This window comes from Heloderma suspectum, chromosome 4 (assembly GCF_057233095.1).
Source record: "Heloderma suspectum isolate Gila_16-S chromosome 4, 16-S_ref, whole genome shotgun sequence".
Taxonomy (NCBI): domain Eukaryota; kingdom Metazoa; phylum Chordata; class Lepidosauria; order Squamata; family Helodermatidae; genus Heloderma; species Heloderma suspectum.
The window spans coordinates 240,179,242-240,207,236 of record NC_139461.1 but is presented as its reverse complement, the minus strand read 5'-3'; the positions used below and the strand labels follow the sequence as shown (position 1 = coordinate 240,207,236).

The 27,995-nt window shown below is 43.5% G+C and overlaps 2 protein-coding genes across 8 annotated transcripts; one reads left to right on the top strand and one right to left on the bottom strand.

Moving 5' to 3' along the window:
- Window positions 1–291: 291 nt before the first annotated feature.
- PSRC1 (proline and serine rich coiled-coil 1) lies at window positions 292–12,431 on the bottom strand. 6 transcript variants are annotated; one of them, XR_014790597.1, is made up of 10 exons: window positions 12,043–12,333; window positions 10,794–10,943; window positions 10,165–10,219; window positions 9,560–9,617; window positions 8,498–9,080; window positions 7,616–7,825; window positions 7,092–7,223; window positions 4,929–5,186; window positions 3,125–3,212; window positions 292–2,177 (listed from the first exon to the last, which is right to left on the bottom strand). XR_014790597.1 is itself a non-coding variant. In XM_084852884.1 (10 exons), the coding sequence occupies exons 2-10, from the start codon at window positions 10,797–10,799 to the stop codon at window positions 2,174–2,176; spliced, it is 1,413 nt and encodes a 470-aa protein (XP_084709010.1). In that variant the 5' UTR covers window positions 10,800–10,943; window positions 12,043–12,310; the 3' UTR covers window positions 292–2,173. The 6 variants fall into 6 exon arrangements, 4 of the variants coding, with proteins under 4 accessions (XP_084709010.1, XP_084709012.1, XP_084709013.1 ...); XM_084852884.1 differs by having other exon boundaries at window positions 7,082–7,223; window positions 7,607–7,825; window positions 12,043–12,310; XR_014790598.1 differs by lacking the exon at window positions 10,794–10,943 and having other exon boundaries at window positions 7,607–7,825; window positions 12,043–12,310.
- A 43-nt stretch (window positions 12,432–12,474) lies between these two features.
- Window positions 12,475–27,705, top strand: PPIL1 (peptidylprolyl isomerase like 1). 2 transcript variants are annotated; one of them, XM_084852889.1, is made up of 4 exons: window positions 12,475–12,560; window positions 14,658–14,812; window positions 15,380–15,448; window positions 16,123–27,705. In XM_084852889.1, exons 1-4 carry the CDS (start codon window positions 12,505–12,507, stop codon window positions 16,341–16,343), a joined length of 501 nt encoding a protein of 166 aa, XP_084709015.1. In that variant the 5' UTR covers window positions 12,475–12,504; the 3' UTR covers window positions 16,344–27,705. The 2 variants fall into 2 exon arrangements, with proteins under 2 accessions (XP_084709015.1, XP_084709016.1); XM_084852890.1 differs by lacking the exon at window positions 15,380–15,448.
- Window positions 27,706–27,995: the final 290 nt, after the last annotated feature.

The window sequence follows — 27,995 nt, the reverse complement described above, 5'->3', positions numbered from 1 at the left end:
CCCACACCCCAGTTGTAGTTGAGTGTTTGCTTTTCTTTTACTCATGCGTATGCATGATTGTGCTGTGTGGACAAGCAAACAGTGTGTGCCAAAGGAGTACATGCAGTCCACATTTCCAAAAACAGTGGGCAAAGGACTATACACATTAACAGCTATTATTTAAATAATATAATACACTGTGTTTTGCAAAGCAAGCCCAATATGAGGCATCTTCGGGGTCTTAGCAGGGGCAGAGGTGTGCGAGGTGCTGCTGTACCCTCCTGCCAGGGCTGCTGGGTTGCTTCCTGCCTCTGTCAACAGCAGACAACTGTTGTTGCTCTTCATTCAAGTCAATGTGCCCACCTTGGAGGGTTGTCTTTGTTTGCTTCCTGCCCACCAGCCAGTGTTTTCCCAGGCAATTCAGCCGAAGAGACCCTGAGGTTATTGACTGTGAATAGGAAAATAGCACTATTTGCACTTCAGAGAAACCTACAGCAGAGTTTAAGGAAAGTGACTTCCTCATGACTTCAACACCTAATTCGATTATCCCTTTATGAACTTTGGTTTGCGTTTCTGAGAACAGTACATTTTACCTGCACCTTGCACAAAAACTAGTGGGCCAAACTGTCTGAGATTTGGCAGGTGGGATGCCCTCCAGGGAGGCTGAGATGGGCCCAGATTTCAAGCACTTCTGTGGAAACAGTGAAAAGTTATACCTCTCTGCTTTGCGAGTTTTTGTGGGGAAAAACAAATTTCACCTGCACCTAGCACAAAAACCACTGGGCCAAACTGTCTGAAATTTGCCAGGTCGAGTCCCCTCCATGGGGGCTGGGAGTTCTCCAAATTTCATGTATGCATCATAAAAACTGGAAAAGTTATGACCATTTGTGTTTCCCCATGCAAGTCAATGGGGAAACGCCCCAAACAAGTGAACCGGACATCTGAAGCGTGCTTCGGATTCAGATCCAAGTTGAAGTGGAGGGGATCCCCATCAGTCCGAAGCAGAGCAGGGCCACTTCAGAAGATCGGAAGCAGAGCAGGGGGTCCGTGCACAGCCATAATTTCTATAAGTCTACGCCAAGTATGACTAAGTCTAGATCCAACACAAAGGTGTGACCTGTGTTTTGGGAATGTCTCCTGTGCCTCTATCAGCTACATAACATGCAAAAATTTAACAAGTGAAGCTTTTTTCGTCAGTCTCTGTTTAAATTTCTCCCTGCCATACAACTGTTAGGAGTAAAGAAACAAAAAGGAGCAACCTTCTTTAGTCTCATGTTTCAGATTCTGCCTTTGACTGTACACAGTAGAAGTTGGTTGGGAGTCAAAATGTAGTTGGCACATTGTAATCTTGACAACACAAAATCCAGTGGGTCTTAAAGCTAGGAATACCTTTTTAGAGAGGATGATAAAGGGAAAGTAGGGTGCAAATATATAATCATAAACAGCTTGAAGTTACCTACCTATAGGTAGGTAGGTAAAAAACCTACCTATATCCTTTCATATAATGAAAACTACCTTACTCCTAATACACTAACCTTAACCAAAACAAACATTTTTCCTATTACACATAGTGAAATTCATTGCCACTGTACATTAGTGTTTTCTTGTCAGGTAGCACTCAAAATCATGAACATGTATAGTGTGCAGTAATAATGTAATACTTCTGTATGGCTCTGTGCTCTAATAGTATGCCTTATCAGAGACTAAATATTGCATTGATTTCCAGTAAGGCCGTTTTGATCTTACAAGGTCTTCAGCTGTAAGAGAACCAGACCAATTATCCAAACTCATGGGAGTATGCACTGGTGTAGCAAGAGCTGAGGTCCTCCCTGTAAGCAAAGTCTTGGTCAAGCTTCACAGGCTAAAGTAGATTGAGAATGCTTCCAGGCATGCACATTTGCTGTACAAATCAATGGCACTCAGGAATGTTATGATAGGGCAAGAAGAGGCAGTGGCTACATATACACCCACCCCGAGGCTGAAACAAACATTAACCTGAGATGGAGGAGACCACAGCAGAAGCCCTGCAGGTAAGCAGCCTTTAAAGGTTTCTTGTATGAAGTGGTAATAAGAGCTTCCGCTGATGGAAGCAAAGGTCAAGCAGATTGTCCAGCTTTATCTTCACAAGGAAGGAGTTTTGGATTATCAAAAGTTCCTGGACCATCCCCAAGGATATTAGTGATGTCTGGTGTTGTTACCTTGAAGGAAAGATAGGGTGAGCACTTAGGACAGGTTCATACATTCTTGAAATCAGTGTGCTCTTGACATTTAATTTATATTTTATATACACTCCCCCCCAATCTATTCTAAACCTTAGAACAGGCAATAATGTAAAGTCTCTTTGTGGGTGCCCCTCCCCACATCATAGGGGCTAGAATCTTGTTTTTAGAAAAATTAAAGCGTCTCAAGATGCTGAACTCCACCTATAACCAAATTCTGCATTTTCACAAATTGTGGGAAACCTATAGCCTCGTTCCACAAAGCCATCCTACAGCCAGGTATCCAAAGGGGAACCAAACTCTTAAGTTCATTCGTGGAAAGCAGTATCTTAGCCAGGCTAACAGATCTGGGAGACAAGCAAACTCACTGCATTGACAAAGAGGATCCTCAGCAGAACAGAAGTGCTAGCAGAAAAACATGCACACAACGTTGTCACCACTTTCCATTTTCACCTGTTTTCTCCTTTTCATGTCCAGTATGGAAAGCAAAACCTCTTTTACAAGGACCACCCCAGAGGTAGGGGGATTCACTAGAATACCAGTTTGGGGGTTGGATCCACATTTAGTTCTACTTAGAGTAGACCAACTGAAATCAATGGGACTTAAGATAGTTGAGCACAACTTGATTTTAATGGGTCTACTCTTAAGTAGGACTAAGTCTGTATCCAGCCTAAGGTGCATTGTATCTAAGGCCAGGCATGTTATTTTAGCACTCAAGGCAGAAAATCTCAGAAACACCCTCCCTGACTGTAAAATGACAATTGTAGTAAATTAACAATTGAAGCCAAAACCAGCTATCTGAGGCAGCTATCTCATTCTGCCTAATGCTAGGGCCAGCCGTGCGAAGATTTGCAGAGCTGCTAGACTGTGCCTGCCCTGCCAAGTCCACATTTGTGGTTCTGCCGCACAGAGGGCCAGATACTTGCCTTGAATTGCCAGATGTTACCTTCTTCGGTAACCGCAGCCTGCTGTTCTGGGAAGTGCCGGAAAGGGCTGTCTGCTGAACTGCAGAAGCTTTAGAAAGCAGAGAAGAGAAAGTAATCTAGAGATCAACATTTCTTATTTCATGCAGGTGGCACTTAAAGTGGCCAGAACTATTCATAGACATTTTGAAAAACAGCCCATTACTTTCCAGGCTCTTTATCCTGGTACTTATTCTCTGCTGCACAGCTTGCCATCAGTAACCTGAATCCTGTAAAGCAGAACCGGATGATTACATCCTATGTCCTACATACAGTGTTTCTGAAACTGCAGTCAAATTCAACAACTTCTTCAATAGCAAATAGTAGGTCACCTAGATACTTTATTGCTTCCAGCAGAGTTCTGCATAACATCTGCACACATAGAGTTGGATCCAATGGTGTCATTCTGCTGATGGAACAGTTGCCATCGATGGAACCAGGAGTGTGTGTGTGGGGGGGAGCAATTCCCCCTGTCCCCCACACATTCCCAAAATCTGCTCCGAAGAGGTGAGAAACCTTTCGAGCAGATTTTTGGGCAGCATGGGGGAGGCGGAAAGGAGAAAGTCTAGTTGCACTAGCGGACTTCCACTAGCATGATGCTGGATTTAACCCATTGTTCCTATAATTCTCAAAGCACCAAAAATGCCAAAAGTAAGGGAAAGTTTCCAAGACAACTGACCTGGAATTCCTCTAACTTAGATCTGCTATAAAGAATCTGTTTGTAGCAAGGCATTCCTACAGCCCAATGCAGAACAGGTTAACTTGAAAGGAAATTCCAATGAGTTCAGTAGGACTCCCTAGGAAGTGCTTAGGACTGCAAACCTAATCATAGAATCATAGGGTTGGAAGGCGCTTACAAGACCATCGAGTCCAACCCCCTGCTCAAAGCAGGAAGCCTGATTCCCTGGCGGTCTCCCATCCAAGCACTAACCAGGGCTGACCCTGCTTAGCTTACGAGATCAGACAAAATCAGACACATCCAGCCCTTTGCTGTCGCAGTGATCTCAGACATGGCCACTTTAGTATCTCTCGGTCTATGCCTAATCTCTAGTTAATATTGTAAGACAAAGACAAACCGTCACACCAGTCCAGTATGTACCAATACTGCTTTCCCTCTTACTCTAGTGTTGGCTCTACCTAAGCCTGCAGCCCTTGGCCAGAGCAAATGCCAAGATTCCTTGCCATTTTAAAGAGAAAAATGCACTCTGTCCTGTCCTGAAATGATCTATGTGTTTGAAGGCTTCCCCACATCACAAACAAAATAAAATTCCAGCCTAATATCCCCCCCACTCTTGACATGAATATCTGAATGCTGTCCTGAGTTAAAAAAAAAAAAACAGCAACTCCCTGCATGTAGAAATCTAGCAATCCTTCCCACCATTCTACTGCCCCACAAGGACTCAATCATTTGCTTTTTCTGAAGAACAGATTATTTAGTAATGGGCAGTGAGATTTAAATTATGACTTATTTTAGGCCAGGGCAACATTATAAGGAAGAATCAACTTTGTTATGCCTTTTTGACATAAAAGTGGCTTTAAAATATAAACACTGAAATAAATAGCAAGGGAGGAGGCAACATGGTTCCAAGACAGACTGGTGTGCAGATGCAGGCAACCTTAACAGACGCAGATGCCAACGAGCACCAGCACGTGTCCCTCAGGACCACGGGACTTTCCCCTGAGTGACTCTTGATGTCCAGTCTTCCTAAGCCATGTCTTTTTCACTCAGAACCATTCATCTTCTTACCAGCCCACTGTATTCTCTTACCTTTCTTCACAGCAGGGGTTGGCATAGCCGTCCCCTTCCCGCCAGACACTCCCAAACTCAACGGCTTGAGCTGGCCGGGCCTCCCTTGAACTGTGTGTCTGCCTGGAGTGGCAATACGACTGCTAGCTTTTGGAACTGGGAGTTGGCTTGCAAGCACAGATGTGGCTGTACGCTGGGTTCGAATTTGGAAAGAGCTGCTACGAGGCTTCGAGCTGGGCTGTGATGGAGGGCCATCGCCTCCTGCAGTTTTTGCCTGACCTATGGAGAAAGGGGTTTGATGAGAAATCATTAAAATGTTTCCAAGCAGAAGAACCTGCAAAGGGGGGTTTTGCTCCAGCCCTTACCAGCCTTCTAGAATTTTGTGAAGGTATAAACAAACAGGTAGATTGGGGTGACCAACAGAAGTTGCAATACATGGATTTTCAATTTTTTTTTTGGACAAAGCCTGTCTCACAAAGAGTTCCTAAGGAAACTTAGCATTCATGGAATAAGAAACTAGGTCCTTTCATGTAATAGTAGCCATTTTAAGACAGCGTTCACAATGAAAGGAAGCGAGGCACAAGAGCCCTCCAAGGAACTGCATTGAGACAGATACCATTTAACTTATTTGTAAATGTCTGAGTCAGGGCTGAATGGTGGGGTAGCAAAGTAATAAGTTGATGACACCAACTTATTTGGGATGATGAACACCCAAGCAGACTGTGGAGAGCTCCAGAAGGAGCTCTCCACAGGATATGACTGTGCAGCAGAAACCCAATGCAAAGTGATGCATATTCTGCCAAAAAAAACAACCCACAACAAACTTAACATCACCTATATAGTGATGTGATCTAACTTAGTTGCAGCCTCCCAAGAAAGAGATCTTTGAAGTAATGGCAGAAAGCTCACTGAAAATATCAGCTTTATGCATCAGTGAAAATGTAAAAAAAAAAAAATCAGTGGCAAACATTATTAGGAACAGTACTGAAAATAAAACAGCAATACTAATACCACCAATTTACATAATGGCCTGCAGACATTTCAAATATTGGTCGCAATTTTGGTCATCCCCTCACATAAGGTATAGCAATAGAGATGGCTCAAGGAGCATCTCCCCTACAAAGAAAAGCCATGCAAGGGTTGAGGTTTTTTTATTTAGAGAAGAAGAACGAATAGTCAACGGGAGAAAAGGTTTCTAAAATGATGGTGTTTACCTTCAGTGTGGAGAGAAGAAGTGGAGAGAAATTATTCTCTTTCTCTCAAAACGCTACAGTTTGGGTTGGAGGAGGTAATTAATGGCAGTATTGTAATGACAGAAGATTTGGAAGGAAACAGAAGGAATAATACATAAATGATGTAATTCCTTGCTGCAAGATGAAAGTGTCATTAAGTGGATTTAAAAACAGGATTAAGGGCAAAATCCTATGCAGGGTTAGATAGAAAAAAGTCCTACAACTCCCAGCGTTGACCAGCCAGCATTGCTGGCTGGAGAATGCTTGGAGCTGTAGGACTTTTTTCTGTCTAAACCTGCATAAGATTACATCCTAAACAAGTGGTTGGAGAATACGGTTTCCCTCTCCCAATACGAAGGGTGCTTCCAGATGTAGCTTTGATGGTGCCATCACCCTGTCTCATTCATGGAATTTTATTGGGGGGGGGGGGGATGTCCAGCTGACATCGTCTTCAACTTGTAGCCCTCCTGTGTTTTCCTACTGCTTCTTCTGTCTTTTCTCTTACCGCAGAAAATCTGTTAAGAAAGGAAAGGCGGAATAGCTGCACAACGGCTTCTCTTTGGTAGCACTAATAGCCCTCCATGTGGAAGCATCCTAAGTCAACAGGATAGGCAAAAATGAGGCCTTCATAGTCAGATCTCTAATTACAGGGTACTTGGTAAACCAATAGGGCAGCCGTCCTCAACCTGTGTTGACTGCAACTTCCATCATTCCCAGCTAGCATGGCCAATGATGGGTGTTGCAGTCCAACACAGCTAGAGGACACCCGTTGGGCAAAGATGCAAGAGGAGATGCCTGGACCAGAATGGACTTTTAGTCTGTGTCAGCAAGGCCATTCTTACCTCAGGATCTGTGCTTCAGTAGCTTCTTGCTAGGCATTGATCTTTTGGCGGGTGGGAGGAAAGACCAAATCTAAAGAATGCATTGTTTCCATTAACTTACTTGCACTTGCCTTCCGGAGAGGCATCGCCTTTTCTGGAGCAGCAGGGGACTTCTTCACAGGGCTGGTCTGCAATGGACCCAGCCTTCCTCTCACATGTGCAACTGGTATCACACCTCTCCTGGATGAATCCTGAAGGCTCGACTAATGCAGCAAGATTGGAACAGAAAAACAAACCATACAGCTTAGTCCTAAGATGTCTCAAAAGCAACTACTGCTTCAAAGCCTTTTGGAAAAGTCTTCCCTGTTGTGCAGGGAGAAGGTAAAAAGGCAGCCATCTCTGGGGTATAGCTGCTTAAGCCAAGGATGGTGGCATGAAGAGAAATATACTATGTCCCATTGCAGTGGCTGCATGTATGGGAACAAACTGAACTTCACAAGTTACATATTTAGAAGCCTTACTTTTCAATTGTTCACACTCGTAGCCTACATTTACATACACAAAGGTAGGTACCCCTACAGAACTTAGCCTTACTTCTGTGCTATTTGCACAATCTTAATACACTGAAGTACATTTCCAACTCTACCCCTCCTACTGTGTGTTCCTTCTTGGCTGCCACCACTGGAAATGTCTGTGGGTCTTCAGGAGAAGAGGCCTTGCCAGAAGCTTCCATTGTCTTCATCAAAGGTCCCCTCCGGTTGGTTTGAGGGAGAGGCTTCATGTGCAGCACGGGTTCCTGATCTTGCATGGCCCTGGGAAGGGTGAGTGGAGATGGTTTATCCTTCCCACTGCTCCTGCTAGTTTGCTGAAGTTGAAAACAGAGGACACACAGCTGGAGCTTTTGAAAAGAACTGGGAACAAGTTATCAGCTTCTGAGAAGGACTACTTAGAATGTTAAATACAGGATTTCTATAAGGGAAATGATCATTGAGGACCTGAGAAGCATGCTAGGAAGGGGCAGAGAGGGTCCCACTCAATGTATATTCATGGGCTTTTCACAATAAGGCCCTCAAAGCAGCTTACAGACAGTTAAAGCACAATACCAACATCAAAGAACATCAGTTGAAATATCATAGTCATCGAACAAAACCAAAAACTGAGAAAGCTGGAGGGAATAATTTTTTTTAACCAATTGTCTAAAAATGTCATTGGAACAAGCCAAATGAACTTAGGATGGAGTAACATAACCCTAAAGGCCTAGTGTCTAGCAGGTAGCAACCTTGCTCACAGGGTCGCCAAGCAGTATCTCTTCTGACGACCAGACTTCACATATATGGGAGATATGATATAGGAAGACTTTATCACGTGTTTGGATAAACACCATAATCCCTGGGTATTTGCAACTAGAGAAATTGACAATACAAGCCTCTACTTGAGAGCCGGTCCTGTTGAATGCAATGAACTAAACCTGTGTAGGCTTGCAGCAAACACTGCGCTCTGAATGCAATCTAAATAGATTCTACAGTGGCTGCTGTACCTTCTTACAGTTGGATGTCATTGTTGTCCGGATCTTGAGTGACTGGCTGAGTCCAGATTTCTTAGACAGCCAACTGCCGGCGCTGCAGATGTTAGATTTATTTTGGAGCCTCTTGGGACTGAGCAAGTCCACAATAGAGGAAGCAGGACTTCTGTCCTTGGGAAAGGGACCTTTGGGGGAAACTCGAGCTGAGCAGGTTTCAGGCCCCACTGTTGGCAGCAGTGCTTTCAGAGGGCTGTTACTGACATTGAATGTCTTCCGTCTAGGGTTCCTGGGACTTGGTTTCTCCACATGCAAGACTCCGGTTGGTGGTAAAGGCTCCAGTTCTGGAACCATCTCAAGCCTCGTCTCAGAGCTGGCCTTCTCCTTCTCCAGCAGCCGACACCTCTCCAGCTGTGCAGCCAGCATGTTGGCTTCCTTCATAACCTCCTCCAGCTTCTCAGGACTCAGGGGGCTCCATTCGGAGGCCTGCTCTCTGACCCCGGCCATGCTTTCCCCAAGCAAGACATTCATGTCAATTCTTTGGGCCACACATCTTTCCCTGGGCTCGACGGGGCAAGTGATGGAGTCCCCCTCTTCTTGTCTGTAGCAGCAAAGTCAAGAACCCATCAGGGAACATATTAAGACAAAGATACAGCAATGTCCCCTGGACTTCCCAAAGTTGCCCACCCCTGATGTACATAATATTTCAAGCTCTTAACCTACAGAACTGATAAAGAAATTGAAAATTAGTTTCCATCTGCACAGTGCTTATAACTATGTGGCTTTCCAATTCTGCAACAGGAACAGGTTAGGTCTTTCTGTTCAGGTTAGTACGAGGAATAAATTGATCCAACGATATCTGTATCTGCACCAGCAATACAGCTACACGCTTAAACAAAGATTTCAGACAGCTCCAGTTTCATTTTAGAAATCTTGCTACAGTCCAATGTTTCCAAAAGATCTTGCCTATTGAATCTACGCACTTGCTATTTACAGTTTTGGTGGCTACTCAGAATTGGTGCACACATGCTGGCTACAGTGCTAATTTACATTGCTAGGGATCATATCCATCAGCCTTACCCATCTAAAGGAGAAAACAGACCAAAATCCAGTGTTTCATCGGTGATAAATTTTATATCTGGAGGGGAAAAAAATAGTATTATTACAAGTATTATGAACCCTCATTATCTCTAGCCGTTCTGATTCATGGTGGTCACAGTTACTATCTGGCCACCTTAATAGTTCCATGCAAGAAAGGACACAACACTCCCAGTGTACAGGTGGGGATTCTCCCCATAAAAAGCGAACCTGTGGAAGAAGAGAGAATTAAACCCATTCATATACTGTTGATCCTGCTTGCATTAATATTAATATGTACTAAGACTGGTATACAGTGATGCTAAGGGGAACTGACTTTCTACAGCTAACAGCTTGATCCTATGCAGAATAGCAAGCTGTGCTTTAAATATGGCATCAAAAAGTGTCTCTACTCTCCTGAAAATCCTTAGGGTTATATGAAGCATCTGTGTGCATAAAAATACTTTTTACAAAGAAGACTGAGGATAACAGTTTCAGAGATAGGTTGCTATGGATCTTGTTAGAAACCAAATCAATGCATCCAACTTGGAAGCTGTGTTGTAACATTACACACACACGCACAAACACACTGATATCCCAGTGCTCACCTTCATTTGACAACTCCATGTTTTCTATGAACCACTGAAGGAAACCATTAAATAACTGAATAAAAAAGAAAACAGTTAAATACATCCTAAACATCAAATGACATACGCTTTGCAATCATTCAAATTACTAGAAAAAAAACCTGAAGCAGGTAACTACATAAATCTGCGTGGTACAACAGCATATAGCACTGTGTTCAATGTGATTTCACAAAATCTTTAAAAGGAATGTTAAAGAGTTGGAGAAGATACTGAAAAATGGAATGATCAGAGGATTGGAACATTTTGCCATTGGGGAAAGGCATGAAAGGCTGAGACTTTCAATTTTTTTTTTTTTTTAAGATGGGTTCCAACTCTCCCCCAACAACCCAGAGTTCCATGTTCAGACATCATCTGGCTTAGGTCCCTCTAACTCTGCACAGGATCTGGCAGCAAGCTGTGCTTTAAATATCGCATGGCATCAAAATATGTCTCTACCCTCCTGAAATGCAGCATCTCTGATGATAAAAGTTTCAGAGACAGGTTGCTATAGATCTTGTTAGAAACCAAAATCAAGGCATCCAACTTGAAAGTTGTGTTGTAACAATATTACACACACACACACATAGGCCTACTGATATTCCAGTGCTCACCTTCATTTGACAACTCCATGTTTTCTATGAACCATTTTGTTTTTTTAAGTTGATGGGTTCCAACTCTGGGTTGTCTCTCCCTCACCAATCCAGAGTTCCAGTTCAGATGTCATGATAGTTCAGTGTTCAAAGTGTCTCTGGGTTGTTTAGCTGCAGTGGGAGCAACAGAGCTACTGGCAATCAGCAAGCACGCTCACCCTCACTCGTTTAAAAACCCTGGGTTGTTGTGATGCGTGACCCCGGCCAATGAGTCTACTTGAAGCATGACTAAGCCTGGATCCAACCCCTGGTATTTGTGTGATAGTAATTACGTTGAACTGATAGCAAGGATTCCAGAAATTTAATATATACTCCCTCATTTTCCTCTGTCCAAATAACTAGTGGCCATTATATTAACAAAGGGAGAACAGCCATTGTTACTTCTCTCCAGCATGTCTTGCTGCAGTGTAACCTGAGATCTTTTTGCAGGAGGCACTTCTAAACTAAGTCTGCAAAGCACCTCCCATTCTTAAGACTGTTACAAACTGCAAACGCCCCACACTTCTTTTGTTTGAAGCCAGAAGACTTCTGATGAAGTCTAAAGCAGGCTCACTATGTTCCAACTTTCCAGTTGGGCCTAATAAAGACGTATTGTACTACTGTGGTTTGAGTTTTTTTTTAACGAACCAAAAGACAACAACTCATCAACACCTCCGCAATCCCACTCTTTTCTAATAGCTCCACAATGCAGCCCCGTTTTCATCAGGGGCGAAGTAGGACAAGTAAGATCCAGCACAGAACAGTAAGACAAGTAAGATCCAGCACAGAACAGTTTATCCTAGGCTACCATATTCATGATCCTTCCACCTGCTATGCTCTCTCGGTCTTTTGAGGGGTGTGTGTGTGTGTGTGTGTGCGTGCGTGCGCGCGACCCGTCTCTCCTAGGATGGAAGTCGATCTTTTGGCTTTCTCCTATCTCCGTGGTGACACAATTTCAGTCAATCATTTCCTTTAAATACTGGGCTGACACTTCTCGGAAGGACCGAGGTCTTTGTTTATCTTCTCCTCTGCCTTACCCAATGCACCCAAAACAACCCAGTGCACACTGAACGGAGAGGTGCAACGCAATTCTACGCGTTTGCTTGGTAAGCCCCGCGGCGTTCAAGAGACCTGGTAAGCGTGCGCAGGATTGCAGCCCTAGCTTGCTCCTAGGGCAGCATGCTTTTAGGACCGTGCTGATCAAAGGCGTATCTGGTGGTGGGCATGTTACCTTTGCCTTAAAGCGGAGGGTGCAGATCAGAATCCCAACGTGAGCGTCCTCATTCCGTGCCTTGCGCGCGCGCGCGCCCAGACCTCCGGTCCGAGGCTGAGCTACTCAGCCACCCAGCTCTAGCTCCGTAACCCCATTCATACGCATCCTGAACCCCCACGCAGCATGCAATCCACCTCCGCCTGCATTGCATTTTGTCCCGCGCGCTCCCACCACAAAGCGCCTCCGCGTTTCCGAGCGGCGAGGAAAGAGGCATGAGCACATTCGAATTTTCCCCCGCCGCTACGTCACAATAACATTCTACATTCCTGTACACTGATTGGCCCGAGGCTTGGGTGATCCCAGCGGCCGCGCCCCTTTCTCTAGCGTCCCTCGTGCGGGGACGACATAGGTAGTTGCGCCGGAAGGGTGCTACACAGTTTGGTTCCCCCTGCGGCGAGGTGCGTCCGGCGCGAAGGAGGCATGGCTGCGGTGCCCCCCGACACTTGGCAGCCGCCCACTGTTTCTATGGAGACTACGTAAGTGAGGGAAGGTCTGTAGCTCAGGGGTAGCGCACATGACTTGCATGCAGGAGATTCCGATGTTCAGTCCCCAAGTTGAGCTGGGAAAGGCACGTGACTGACTGGCCGCTCTCGGCTCTCCAGGGTTTCGATCAGGTGCCTTTCCCAGCTCAACTTGGAAATGGCATCTTGGGACTTCTGCATGCAAAGCTTCTACATCCAGATAGTGAGCTGGATGGGCCACTGGTCTGACGCGGTATAAGCTGTGTCCCAAAGGGCTGAAGACAGGTGCTTACGTCTCCTGTTGCTACTCAAGACTGTCCGGTCAGATCATTGTGAGCGCTGGCTTAACGGTTCTGCTATTGTTGGCACGGTTCACAGTTGTTAGAGCTTCTCCACAATTACTCTGGAGCCGTTTAAGTAGAGGGAGGCCTGTAAAGGGTTGCCTCTTTTTTTCTAGCAACGTACCCATCTTTTAAAAATTTGCATGTCAGGGAAAAATTCAGTATGTTCAGCTTTTTCTGTGATAAAGATACAGTAGCCCTGTTCAGGCATTATCAAAAGTATTTAAACCTGGGAGATGGAGATGGGGCTGTGCCGAGTAGCTCTGTCGCCCAATGTTGCGTGTACCGTTTAGCCCTCTCCCCGCCAGGTGTCTGTGCATATAGCATGAACGCCTGCAGGGAGGAGGCTTTTGCATGTACACTTGTACATGCAGAGGCTTCTACACAACCCAGAACCGTATGCTATCTATATGTGCAGATGCCTCCAACCTGCAGACGTTTGTGCTGGATGCCTGTGGAGGGGCTAAATGGCGCAAATGACATTTGGGGTGAAGTTGCTTGACATGACCCCATCCCCACATGAGTATTTAAGTACTTTTTATAATGCCTGAATAGGGCTAGAGAAGATAAGAAACCCTGTGAAATACACAGGGGCAGAATGATGACCCTCTCACAGTGTATAATTTGCATACAGTCAAAGGCAGCTGCTTCTAAGAAAGGATAAAGCTTTATACATTCTCTGATATTCTCCAAATTCTACCTTAATGCATTATACCCGAGTCTGCCTTTGAAGATGGTTTGGAAACTGATGTTAGTTCAAAATAGAGCTGCAAGATTGCTACAGAAACTGGGTATTATGATTATATTACACTGATTTTTTTGCCACTGACTCCTCATCTGCTTCTGGGCCCAGTTCTAAGTGCTGCGTTTGAATTTTAAAACCCTTGTGGCTTGGAATAAGGTTACCTGAAGCTGCCTATCTCCATACAACTATTTTTACACTGATCTCATGAGATCTCATTAAAGGCCCTACTCCAGGTTCCCCTGCCATTTGAGGTGTGGTTGGTGGTTACTGAAAAAAAGTCCTTTTTGGTAGTAGCAACCCAATTGGGGAATGCTTTTCCCATGGAAGCTTGCCTGGTGTCCCCACTGATGTCATTTCAGCAGCAGCCAAAGACGTTTTTGACTTCCAAAGCCTTTTACTCTAACCTGTTCTATCTCTGTGAGGTTCTAAAGCTGCTTCTTTTAGATGTGGTTTTATTTTGTCTCTCTGATCTTATATTGTAAGCCACCCTGGGAATTTCTTTGAAGGGTGGGATATAGATGACTAAAATAAGGAATTTCACTCACAGAATTAGTTCCCAATAAGCTTCTTCTTAAAACTGCAAACAAGTGTTTACGTTGAACCATCTGAATTTAAACTGACAATGATTTGGCCTGTGGATTGGATTGCCATACTGGCTCATCTACTTAAGAAACTATGATCAGGGGAGGCTTAGGGCTAGCATAGTCGGTCTCTGTGAATGGGCTGGACTAGAAAATTACGTATCAATTTACTTATAGTAAGTGTTCCCATTTTGTAGACTGAGGGATACCCAAACGGCATTAACTTTTACAGTTTTATTTGGGCAAGTAGATAATAAATCTGAAGAACACCCAGCTTCCTCTGTGAAGCTAAGACTGTATTATATTTCTATTAGAAGACTGGATGAATGGGAAATGTGAAGTCACCGTTTAGCTGGATATATACTGTTGTGCCTTTTCATCTTAGCATCACTTTTTGAATCAATCTGATGAAACAAATGTGTTTGGAATTCTGTCTGTTTTGCAGTATGGGGCTCATTATTATGGAGCTGTACTGGAAGCATGCTCCCAAGACTTGTAAGAATTTTGCCGAACTATCCAGACGTGGTTATTACAATGGCACAAAGTTTCATAGGATAATCAAGGATTTCATGATCCAGGGGGGTGATCCAACAGGAACAGGTAAGAACACATTTAAAATAGGTGTTTTGGATACTGTTTTAAGGCGTATGGATGTATACAAATGTGTATAGCAAACATGATGTTAGCAAAACAGTAGATCTTGCAAAAACAAAACAAAACCCCACAACCAAAAAGATCCTGCCTAGCTATTTTAAGTTATGTGTATGAGTGGCAGATGGAATACATTGATCACCCCTACTGAGGTCAAATTACCATCTGCTGCAAGAAAACATAAAGACTGGTGAATTAACCAGTGGTGATTTCCCTCTTCATTCCTTCCCCAGAATCAGCCTTCCCCAACCTGGTGCCCTCCAGATGTTTTGGATTCCAACTTCCATCAACCCCGGCCAGCATAGCCAATGGTCAGGGATGGTGATAATTTTAGTCCCTCCGAAATATTTATTGATAGTCAGCACTTCAATACTGATATTTGAAGATAGTCAGTAGAATAGAGGGACTTCAGAAAAAGAGATGGTCTAGTACTGCAGACTCACAGGAAAGATTGAATATGCCTCTGTCTCAATCATAGCTCTGCAAATTAGTTTAGCTAATCCTCTTATGCGGCAGGAAGAGGAGGAGCATCCATCTATGGCAAGCAATTTGAAGATGAACTGCACCCAGAACTAAAGTTTACAGGTAGGTATTATGTTAAGGGCTGCTTTAAAGCTTCCAGTCCAAGTACTTCACCATCTAAAGTCAGTTTCCAGATATAGATGCAAAATTGTTTCAGTGCAACAGCTTCAGAAGCCATGACTATTACCTGGATATTAAGATAGTAAAAGCTGGTTTCTAAATTTGTTAGTTGTGTACACTTTGTATAAAATCAGTCATGTATTATTGGGTTTCCTTTCAAAGACAAAACTATCTTTACAGTTGATATTTTCCATGCAGTTATTTCTGGTAATATTCTCCATACAGAGGCAGGAAGGGGGTTAAGTTGCCATGGTAGCTGAGTTTCTTATATTCTCTTCCCATATCTCTCCCTTAAGAATTGAGCTTGTATGCTCAATCCTTATACTTTTTTCTCTAGCAGCCTACTAGTGGCAAACTTCATCCGGATGTTTTTTTTTTCCAAGGAGCATGAGTAGCTGGCAGTTCATATATATGTCTGTGTGTGGGCGGGAGGAATGATATGAGTGTGCAAGCTACTTGTGGTCCATGATGTGTCTTAAAGTGCCTATATAGGAGTTCCACTTTTAAGAAGTGGTGTAGCATAAAAATCCAGCAGGATGTTACCATTTGATTGTCTGTATTTTAGATAAAACTAGCTTGGGAGCCTTAAGTTGGTAACACAACATTTTCTCCTTAAGGTGCAGGAATCCTTGCTATGGCGAATGCAGGTCCAGATACGAATGGCAGCCAGTTCTTTATCACATTAGCACCAACCCAGTGGCTTGATGGGAAGCACACTATATTTGGACGTGTTTGCCAAGGAATTGGAATAGTGAACAGAGTGGGCATGGTAGAAACCAATGCACAAGATCGACCAGTGGATGATGTAAAGCTCTTGAAGGTTTACCCATCGGGTTAGACTAGAATTGTGAAATTCTTATTGAATCTAACTGTATTCCATCATGCTCAGTTTCTTAGAAAATATTTGTTGTGTTCCAAGAGATAGTTGCCAGTTATGTAGGTGCAAAATGATCCTATACTAAAATGCATTTTTGAAAGTTATAATTAACCTTTTTATTAAAGCTAAATTTATCAAGAAATGATTTGGGTTATCTGAAGGAGGGAGGCAGCAAATTGTGGTGGTGTTGCTTTTGTAAGCTTAATTTTGTCTACCACCCATGGTTTAATTTGAATGTAGCAAGCCATCTGTATTGTAAACAGGCAAACAGCTTTAAATGACCCAGAAGGAAGCTGGCAACATCTGGTATTCTAAAGGCAATGTTTGAGTGCTGTCTTACACTTCCAAGTGAAAAGAAAAGGAAGTTGATTTGTTGGAATTAGTTTAAGATTTTATAATGGCTTACATTTACAGGTAATTTTAAGGCCAAACCATTAGATTTGTGACCTCCTGTTTCTGCACATAAGGAATCTGGGTAGTGCTATTTGAACAGAATCCTTCCTTGGTTGAAGGATGTTGGGTTTCTTATGGGAAAATGAAGGCTTTCAAGCTCTTACTCAAATGGGTAAGAAAATAACTTCTTCGCTTCTGTGGGGTGCTGAAGGGGGCCAGTGTGATGCTTCTCAGCCAGCAGTCTTCATTGGCAGAAAACTACTCTTCTAAAATCATAAATCTATGTCGAGTGTAATGCTCACCAGTGCTAAAGTATGCTTTTTTGGAGTATATAATGGCGATAGTTGAGGGGGGGGGGGAATTCTTTGCTGTGTCCTGTAAATGTATGGGATTCCCTGAATGTGTTTTCCATACCTGAAAAGCTTCACAGTCAGTGTCTTCTCTTCTTTCTACATATTCTTTTTATTCAGAAGCTTCTTGTAGCAAATCTTCAGTATTGTCCCTGCTCCATGCTGAATAGGACTTTTGGTTAGGAATACTTATCTGAAGAAACAAGGTCCAGGGTGGAATTGGATTTGGGAGGACCATGTACATCCGTCAGTTGCCTAGAGGGAAAAAGGTACATTCACTTTATATTTTGAATGAAGGTGATTTTTCTGGGTAGGCAGATCAAAGCCATCTCTGGGCTCTGTTCCTCCCTGGAGCTAGATTAGCCCATGTCAGCACAGTTTCTGTGGCACCCTGATGCACTCAAAGGGAAGCAACTCAGGATCCTTCCCTCCTGTGCCTCTTTAGTCAGTGCTGCGGATGCTTTGTGGCATTTGGGGGCAGATCATCTGCAGCATGAGAGAATCCTGTGCATGCGGAGCAACATGAACATAAGACAGGACAAAATAATGCATCCAGCTTGGTAAATTTAGCCATTATGGGTTGTATCCAATGGTGTTCTGCCAGAGGAAAGGAGCTGGTGGAATGGATTTCTCCTCCCCCCTGCAACCCCCTGTGTGCCCACCAAATCTTCTCCAGAGAGTTGGGGGACCCCCAGAGCACATTTTGGCAGGCTGCAGTGGGGGTAGAGAGGACAGAGAAATCCCGTTGTCTGAGTAGACCTCCGCTCCTGTGATGTTGGCTCCAAGCCCATGCCTCTTACTACTAAAATCTCATGAGTCTACTGCATTCCTTTGGTGATTAACAGCCCCTGTTCTGGAGCATACTAGACTTCCAACTGAATTGGCATTGTCAGAGTAATTTCTGGGCTTAGTCTTGTCTCCAGACAACTGGCTTGTTTGGCTTGGTTCTAGGTGGCTAGGTGCAGTTGTAAGTCCTTGAGCTTGAGGAGCAAGTGATCTTTCCACAGTAGACAAACTCACTCAGCTTCAAGAGCCAGAGCTGCTGTGTGGCTGGAATAATAGTGCAAGCAGTTATAGCTTACCTTGTTTTGTGAGAGTGGTCAGTATTGACACTATTAACCTGGTCATTGCAGCTGTTCAGAATGCAAGAGCCTCTTCAGGGCCATTGCAAGATATTTTGGTGCACAGGGAAAGGTACAATTTTGGCACACACACACACACCACGCCACTGCTGTTACTTCTTGAACAGCATAAAATGGGTTCAAGGTGGGGAAAAACTCAACTTCCTGAGATATTGATTTCTTCTATTTTTAATTTCTTTAACATTGCAACATCTATCAGTGTCACTGTATTGTGTGGTTTAAATATTTTATTTGGAACACAGTATATACATCCTTTAAACAAATAAACAAATAGGCCCTGGTTTGAAGTCACCACGGCGGAGGTATTTGCACTGAGAATAAATAACCATCAATAAACAAACTGTAGTTAGAACTCACAGTGACTTAAGTAATTCATCTCTAATTCACAGAAAAACACAATTTACGGTGTGCAAAACATAATTATTCTTAAATTTTTAAATACATTGAACTTTTGCTGCTTTTGCATTGGCAAAGTCTCTTAGAATCACAGAAAATATGTCATTGGCAAGGTCATTTGCAACTGAAAGCACAGCAAACCCTACTGGCCTCTTTTGAGACACTGAAGGTGGTTCTTTACCATTGTAAGCTCTGAAAAAATTCTCTCACCAGAAGCTACTGTGATAAAGCCAGAAGCCTGTGGAGTGCAATGGCAAAATCATATCTGACTACATACTTCAGTATTTGAATTGCTGTCATGTTGGGTTTCCCAATAGGAGCTAAGGCTTCTCAATGTAGTTGCAGCCCATCTATATCTCTAAGCTTCAAGTTTTCTTCAGTAAGAAGTTCATGCAAATACATACCATTCTTCTGTGAGAACTGTTCCAGTTTCTTGATGTTGTCATATAAGAATTAAAAATATTTACTGTGATATTCCATCTGCTCAAAACAATGAGTGACAGGCTGAATTGCCATAACCAATACAGTATTGAAGATAGCTGTATAGAATTGTACTTTCAAATCTCTTAATAGATTCATCTGCGCTCTCATAGCTCAACAGCCTGCTTTTTATTCCTGAAATGTGCAGGGGAAACCCTGGCTCAGTGTTCATTTCTGATGCCAGCCCTGTTGCTTCTCTCATGGCTTCCTGGAAACCTTCGTTGCAGTGATTTCCTTACAAAAAAGTTTTGATCTTTTCCAAAGCATCAGTGCTTTCTGAAAGTATGTAAAAAGATGAACACATAGTGCTACAGCTTGTGAAGAGGATGAAACGGTTGGTGTGGGTGGCTGAAATTGAATGGCTCGTCCCCATTCAATATACAGATGAGAAAATCCAAGTGAATAGAAGGGATTCTATTTGGGGTGGGCAGGCGAGGGGTTGTACGGGGGAAGAGAGAGGTGATTTTGTGAGATTTATAGAAATAACCTCGAGAAAGCACCGACCAGTGTTTGCTTGTGCTCTCTCTAATTCAGCTCTTCCCCCATCCATGTGGCTGTGGCCAGCCCCTACTGAGCAAGCGGGTCCATCAGTGCACCATCACCTCTGGGACATGCAGCAGTAGCACACATTACAGTGGAGGGAGGGACAAGGGGGCAGATGCCCAGTGGTCCGGCTCTGCCAGGGCACATGGCCACCCCACCCCCTTTGCCTAGTCCTCATGGTGAGCCTAATCCTGCTGGAGAGGGGTGCATCTTTTTCTGTGAAAATAAAGTACTGTGTGCCACAATTGTATGCTAACACAGGGGTAGGCCACCTGATGCCCTCCAGATGTTTTGAACTAGAACTCCCATAATCCCTGATCATTGGCTGGGGCTGATGGGAATTGTTGTCCAAAAGATCTGGAGGGCACCAGGTTGCCTATGTCTGCACTAATCTATCAAAGAAAGGCAAACTTGGTTTTCTTGCATGACTAAAAATGCCTTTTCTATCAAAGAAAGGCAAACTCAGTTTTCTTGCATGACTAAAAATGCCTTTGGCTGATCACATGATCTCTTATATACCTATGTTCAAAACATGAAAGAGTGCAAATTGTTGCTCTTTTCCTAAAGATCAGACTGCACTCAGTAAGCCATTATTGGTATCCATTTATGATATTGTTAAACGGCATGAAAAATACAACAGAATTGTTTGTCAAAAAGGCAAAAGACTTTATTGTTTCATGAAAAAGTCTATTGGTTGGGCACCACTAATCACTTGGGAAGCAGAATTTCATAAATACTAATTATCTGATTTATACTGGCATTGATGCATCTCTTGGTCTAACCTTGCATTCCCCAAGGTTATGGGCCATGTAATCTCATGATACCTTGTAGAAATACAGTGTGTCTTACACAACAAGTGATCCTACTGCTTTTTTTTTCAAGACTGTCTGACACTGCCAGTGCTATGAAAAGTGTCTTTTGAATACATGTTTTTAATCAAATAAAATATTTTATAAGTACGTGCACATCTCTGCCCTGCTTTTTGTCTCCAAAGTGTCATTATTAATCTGTATTTGGTTCAATTTCTGACTGCTCCGTCTCCTGGAAAATTCTGGCGAGTAACCCCCCACTCCAACAGCCTGATGTACAGGAATCTGAAAAGTACAAATATTGTGGTGTGTATCCCCCCCTCCCCCCAGTGTCTACTAATTATTTTTCCTACTGGAGGAATCAACTTCCCTATGCTTCAGGCCTAAAAACATAAATGTCCCAGAGAAAGTGAAATACCACCCCTTGCCCTGCATGGAGTTATCACTTCCTAGTCACTGCAAAGAGTCAGAGCCTTTTCCCTGTGGCTAAATATTGCCTACCTAAGCCCTTTTCAGTTGTTCTCATGTATAAGCTCTACACATAAGGAAGGAGAGCAGGGGTGACTGCAGAGGAGAGATTCCCTGATCTGTGGAGGCTCTTCCTAAGTTTTAGAACCCTGGAAAATTGGGAATTTAAAATCTCAGGGGGAGAGTCTCCATGGAGTGAGGAGGCTTTCCTCTGCAGACAGTTGCCCTCCACATGTAGGGGGTGATGGGAATGATGAGAGAGGGGGGCAGAGCTGGTGCACTCCTCCCCACTCCCTCTCATCACATGTAGAGTTTACACATGAGGAGAATGACTTGAATAGAACTTATGTCTTGTCTGTAAGGGTCTCCAGTCGAGCCTTGGTCCCTTAATTCTCTAATAGTTGTAATCCTCTGCACAACTGGAATTAAGTCTCATTGAACTTAGTGAGACCTACTTCTGAGTAAACATTTTTAGGATGGGGTTGTAAGATATTTAGGGAACCATCTGAATCACTTTATTGCAGCTGTGTCTTGCATCTCCTAGTCATTTCAGGTGAGGTCCAGAGGGCTAAGCTCACCTTTTTGTGCAGATGTTGGCCCCATCACAATTATATCCTTGGGATACCCTGGTTGATCTTACAATGGTCATAGCAGGAGCATTACTACTTTTTATCATCCCTTCTTAGCATGCATGTAGCTCCACATCACATTTAAACTGCATCTTTGAGTTTAGGTTGCACTAGCCCTGAAGAACTTGTGACCCTCTAAGGCAAGGATGGGGAATGTGTGGCCCTCCAGATGTTTTAGCCTACACTTCTATCAGCCCTCACCATCTGCTATGCTGGCTAGAGCTGATGGGAGTTGTAGGCCAAACAACTGAAGGGTTGCAAGTTGCCCACCTCTGTACTAAGCTGCATACAGGCTACTATCCATAAATGTTGGCTCGTCAGGGGACTTGATAAACCTGTTTTGTTTTTACTACCTGTCTGGGACTGTAAAAATGAGAAGGGAGGCAGATTTCTGGCAGACTGTAATACATGAATGGAAGGCTGTGTTCAGCTTGGCTGGGTCACAGACTGTACAAGGTTGGCTTTAGTGTATCATGATGAATTTGGTGTCTCCTTTTACCTTCTGACCCTATTAACCACTTGCTGCAGTTACTTAAGTACTCAAACAACTAAGGATGTGTTTATCTCTGATTTCTTTTGCTTTAACTCCTTTTCATTCTTCCTCTCAGGTAAAAGCAGTATCTCTCTCCAGTGGATCTGTGACTTCGCTATTATTGACAACCATAGGATTACTGTTCCAGCTTGCCTGTTCAAGTGGATCATTTGTTTCTTTAGCTGCAAACTTTACAAATTTCCCAAGATTCTCTGCCTTAAGATAGTTTGCAACTGCTTTTTGCAGCTCCTTGGTACCAGAAGGTTACGTTCCGTGTTTATATGGCCTTGTTTGGTTGATACCACACTGTGTTAATAATTGTTATTATCTCATAAGAACAGAAGAACAGCCATGCTGGATCAGACCAAAGGTCCATCTAGTCCAGCTTTCTGTTCACACAGTGGCCAACCAGCTGCCCATGGGAAATCCCACAAGCAGAACATGAGTGCCACAGCACCCTCCTGCCCATGTTCCCCAGCAACTGGTGTACATAGGCATACTGCCTCTGATACTGGAGGTAGCATATAGCCATCAGAACTAGTAGACATTTATAGGCTTATCCTCCATGAATGTGTCCAGTCCCCTTTTAAAGCCATCCAAATGGGTGGGCTTCACTACATCTTGTGGAGGTTAATTCCATAGTTCTTTGTCACATTAGGCAGACTTTTTAATACTAATTCACACAAGCCAGCCGAGGTGTTCTTTTTCATTTTTCCAAGATTGTCCTAGATTAGATATTGGTGCATCCTACAGACAAGCCACTTGTAAAATCTGTTGCTGAGAGCTATTTGGGAAGCAGAAATTTGCCCTCTCAGTACTGTTGTGCTTGTGGGAACTGCCTGGCTATAATTAGAAGCAAAGCTCCGCTTACTACTCTGAGGACAATTTCCAGTGTTATGTTTTCCCCATGCAGGTCAGGACCATTTCTGCTAGTCTGTCCATCCTAGTTCTTCCACCTTTTTCATGGCAGTGCTCTTGAACCTTTAACAGGTGTATCTGTATCTACTACTCTGTTCCAAATGCTGCTTTTTGGTTCCTCTCTCTTGCATGTATGCACACCCTTAGGTTGGGTTGAAGAGGAAGGGGTGTTTCCTACCAGAGCACTTTCCATGCTCTGGTAGCCTCCCAGCTTCAAAATACTCAAGAGAAATCTCCAATGATTTCCTAATCATTATCTCCCATTGAGGAAACATCTGCCAATTGTTCTGGGCCATTAACAAGCAATCTCTCTAACAATGAAAGGTTGCCCACCCACTGTAATAATATTTTGTGCTCGGCTCCCATCCTTCTGCAGTGTTTAAAAAAAGCTCTACATTTCGTGGTATTGTACCACCTTTAGCCAGCCTGTAGGGGGCAGTGATATTCCACAGCTATTCCTCTTAAGTTGACTGGAGAGAAATAACTGAAGAATTTACTAGTAGTGACCATAATGTGGACCTGGAGCCATGAAAGCATGTGCCCAGGGGAGTAGAATCATTCTGAATAGTTCAAGATAAAGCAGTTAAAGGGTTACATGAGACTGCCTTGGCACTTCTGAAGGTATAGGTAGGAGCACAAGGTTGTAAAGTACCTCTGCACTGCTGGATAATCAAAAGCCTTTCAGATGTTTTCACAGTGTGCACCCTAAAATCTCCAATTACTTTTCCCCCCAAATTTCAGATTTAAAGGTTAATGTCTTCATCACTCACTATATGGAAGTGCAGCCTCTCTTTTAAGGTGTTTTGTGGCGATACCAGTTGACTTTTTCAGAAAGTTGCAGGTTCCAGATCATTTACACACATACACAAACAGCCTTGTGACTCATCCAAAAGAGCTAACAGGTATTTTTTGCTTCCTGTTTTTAAAGGTTTTTTTAAAAAAATAAATAACACCCCTAAGCAGAGCTCAGTGGTAATAGGTCAGGTTTAAACACAGTAGTCTCTCTCTATAAATAATATTTTTTTAAAAACTTCAGGAATGATTGGGTTCAGAACTCATGATAACCCACGATGGGTTAATTAAGCCATAGTGGCTTAATTAACCCATCGTGGGTTATTGTGTCATCTGGTGGGTTGTTTTTTTAATGGCTTATTTGGTGAAAATAACCCACTCTGATAAACTATGGTCTGCAGAGTGGGTTATTTAACCCATCGTGGGTTATCATGTCATCTGGTGGTCACGTGGCTTATTTTGGCGGGCTACAGAGCAGTGCAGGAAGAGCAGTCAAAACCGCTGCCACTCTGCTCTTTGCTGGCTTGGAGCTTAGGAACAGGTTAAAGCAACCAAGGCAGCAGGGTAAATAGTGTGGGGCGGGGGGATAAGCAGGTTCGGGACTGAGATCAAACCTCCATAGCCAGCCTCTCCTACTCAGGAGGTACCTGATGCACCATCAAAACCCAGCACCCTGACAGCAGCAAAAATCCCAGGTGCACCAAAAAGGGGGAGATGCCTATAACACCATGAGGGTTTGCAGGATTGGGAAGAGACCTCATAGCCAGCCTCCCCTACTTAGGAGGCATCCGATGCACCCTCAAAACTCAGTGCCCTGACATTGACAGCAGTGACAATCCAAGGTGGTTATAAAACCTTAGAGGTTTGCAGGATGAAGACCAAGCTTCATACAGATGTAATGCTCATTCACTAAAGCGTAATTCTCCCCATAGCCATTGCTGACAGAGGCTTTAAGGTCTTCCCAATACTGCAAATGGGAGGCTGGCTATGAGGTTTGGTCCTGATCCTGCAAAACCCCATGGTGTTATAGGCATCTCCCCCCCCCTTTTTTTTTGGTACACCTGGGATTTTTGTTCCCCTGGGGTAACTGCACAGGGGTTTGATGGTGGATCGGGTGGCTCCTGACTAGGAGAGGCTGTGTGTGGAGTATAGTCCTGATCCTGCAAATCCCCAAGGGTTTATAACCACCCCCCCTTCTCGTTGCACTTCGGATTTTTGCTCCCCTGGGGTAATTGTGCAGGGGTTTGATGGTGGATTGGGTGCCTCTTGACTATGGGAGGCTGTGTGCCAAGTTGGTCCTGATCCTGCAAACCTCCAAGGGTTTATAGCCACCACTCCCTTTTTGCAGCACTTGGGATTTTCACTGCTTGGCGAGTGATTGCACTGGATTTTGATGGTGGATTGGGTGCCTCCTGACTGGGGGAGGCTGTGTATGAAGTTTTGTCTGGATCCTGGAAACTTCCAGTGCTCTACAGGTGAAACAGCACCATTGCTCAGGCCGGAGGCCTGCAGCAGGACAGGGGGCGTCAAATTACATACAGTAGCTTAATAAGCTACTCATAGCTCATTAGCCCAGTCCTGTGGCAGGGCATTGTGGACTATTTTAAAAATAAGCCACTGTGGTTAGCTTGTTAAGCCACCGTGGGTTATTGTGATGTCTGAACACAGCCATTGAGTTTGGATGCCAGTATATCACCACTGCTTGGATTAAAAACACACATTTCCTTTTTAATAATCACTACATCAAAACAACTGGAAAATACCTCTTGGCTATTTGGGATGAGTTGTGAAGGCAGGGGTGTGTGTGTGTATAAGTGTATGTATCATATGTGATCTGGGAAATTACAGCTTTCTAAAGCTTGTTCTTCAACTTTCTCATCTTACCCTTTCACTCTCCTAGGTGTTTTATTACATTCTCCACTGTGATGAGCAGGGCGTGGGGGATTATTTGTACCGGGGTTTGTTATTACCTTCTGTAAGAAAAACTTCTAAGTGACTGCACTGATATTTTTTTTTCAGATGATTAATCTGTTATTGCTTCTGAAAAGAAAGGCAAGCTTATCTGAAAGCAACCTGGTCGGTTTATGGATGAAGCTGGCTGCCTAGTAACCATGGGGGCACCACTGTGGCTTTGTTTTCCTGATGGATAAGGCACAATGTGATTTAAGAAAGCTCTGAGGAGCTGCATCTTTTTACTGCATCAAATCTATGGTTCATCTGGCCTGCAGAAGAACAGGCAACAGTTGTCCAGGATTGCAAGGTCACAGCACAGATAGCTCTCCTTTTTGTCTGACAGCCCTGCAGCAGCCATGAAGGAGAATGCACCTTCTCCTCAGTGCCTGTTGCCTGTCCTTCACGCCTGCCAGCTGTGAGGTGGAATGAGACCCGTACTTTGCTCCAACAGATTAGAGGGGAGGGTGTGCAGGATTCTTCAGGAACCCAGAGAACTGTAGAGAAGTGGTCTAAGCAAAGCATGATTTTATTACAATAACTTTAGTATCAAACAAGTACTTAAACTGAGCCCTGCCAAAAGCTTTCATGGCTGCCTGATCAAGGCTTTCTTCACACGGAGTTTCTATCCTGTGACTGAGAGTGCTCATTCACGGAAGTTTGTGGGCTCCTTACATGACGCTGTGTCCCTCCAGGGTGTCTCCTGCACTAAATGCCCTTTGTTCTGTTTTTAAATAGATCACAGATAATGAGCTATCAAATTACCCAGTTGTGTTCTGCTTCGGTTTCTTCTGTGAAAAGAGGAAAAGTGGCAAGAAGAGGAGTGAGATTAATGGAAGACTCAGATACAGGGAGAAGGAAGGGGAAAAGGTAGCAGGTGAAAAAGGGAGTTGTTGTGATCCTGCATTTAAAATGGAAGCAGAAAGCCCCATTTTAAATGTAGGATTTCTGGCTGATGTAGAGATGCCCCAAGTCCAGCTTACATAAAGAATGAGCATGAGTCCTAAATAAAGCTTAGGTCCGAACTGCCCCAGATCCGACTATGCTAGAACTGCTAGGAAAGGAAGTGGACTTATAACTATTACAGCAGGGGTGGGTAATCATTTTGGGCCATGGGCACATTTGGCAATTTGAGAAACTCCTGGGCACCACCACAAAATGGCTGCCATGGGAGGCATGGCAAAGGACAAGTAACCTGCCCAAAAGACTGAGTATAAGTCAGCTGGGGTCAGAGCCCCAACACACTAAACTCTTTTGAACCCACAGTTTTCATCACCAACAGAAACCTATTTCCCAGCTGCTGGTAAGAAAATCTGTCAGTTAAAAACAAGTGGGAGGGTAGGGCACTTTGGTGGGGGCCAAGAAAGGTGTCAGAGGGCCCACAGGTACCACATTAGCTACCCCTGCATTATAGGGTGCAGCGCTGGAACAAGGAGGCTGAACTGAGAAAAGCCCCTGTTGCATGGCTTTTTATCAAATAAGGCAGTATAGAAACATTCATAAGTAAATAACTGAATTCAAGGGGGTCCAGACAATGACATATCCAACAAAAGTAATTCTGGAAACCTTCATTTCTAATATCACATCACACATACATAATGTACTACCCCTCCTGCAACCTGTTTTTAAATAAGTGGTATAGTAAGGAAGTTACTGATACTTTCTGATAACCAATGTTGGGTTTATCTCAGAACAGTTTTTTTTTAAGTAACATTTAACTGAGGAATGTATATTTTAACAATAATTGTTAGACTGTTTTTCTTCTGTTTTAAAATATAAAGCATATTTTCTTAGAAGTGTTGTTGCATTTACTACAAACAGGACTTAACTACTATTTTCCCCCTCCACTGAAAATAAATACCTGAAAACAGATGTGCTTAAAAATGCCTGCCTTATTTTCCAAATCTGTTGCTTGCTTAAATGTTTGTCATGTCATCCTGCACTACAGAATAGAAACATGTTCCAGAAGCAATTACCCTTTTTCCCTCCATGAATAAACCTAATGTCTTGGTGATTTTAGGCTCAAGTAGACTCGAATTAATAACAGAGAGAATTCCAAAACTCCACTCCTCCCCCATCCCATTACCACTGCACTGATAGTTATTAATATTCTGGTGCCTACTTAAGCATCAGTGCATTTGCATATAGCTCCTATTTGAGAAATTGTTCATTTTTCTCAAACAGATTCTCCAAGTTCTTCACCCAGATTGG

Coding starts and splice junctions, on each gene's coding strand:
- PSRC1 (XM_084852884.1), bottom strand. Junction 9,081..9,559: donor CTGTTTTCTCCTTTAGATGG/GTAAGGCTGATG, acceptor TTGCTGCTACAG/ACAAGAAGAGGGGGACTCCA. Junction 3,213..4,928: donor AACCCCTGCTGTGAAGAAAG/GTAAGAGAATAC, acceptor TGCTTTCTAAAG/CTTCTGCAGTTCAGCAGACA.
- PPIL1 (XM_084852889.1), top strand. CDS start 12,505: ATGGCTGCGGTGCCCCCCGACACTTGGCAGCCGCCCACTGTTTCTATG. Junction 14,813..15,379: donor GGGTGATCCAACAGGAACAG/GTAAGAACACAT, acceptor CTTATGCGGCAG/GAAGAGGAGGAGCATCCATC. Junction 15,449..16,122: donor CCCAGAACTAAAGTTTACAG/GTAGGTATTATG, acceptor TTTCTCCTTAAG/GTGCAGGAATCCTTGCTATG.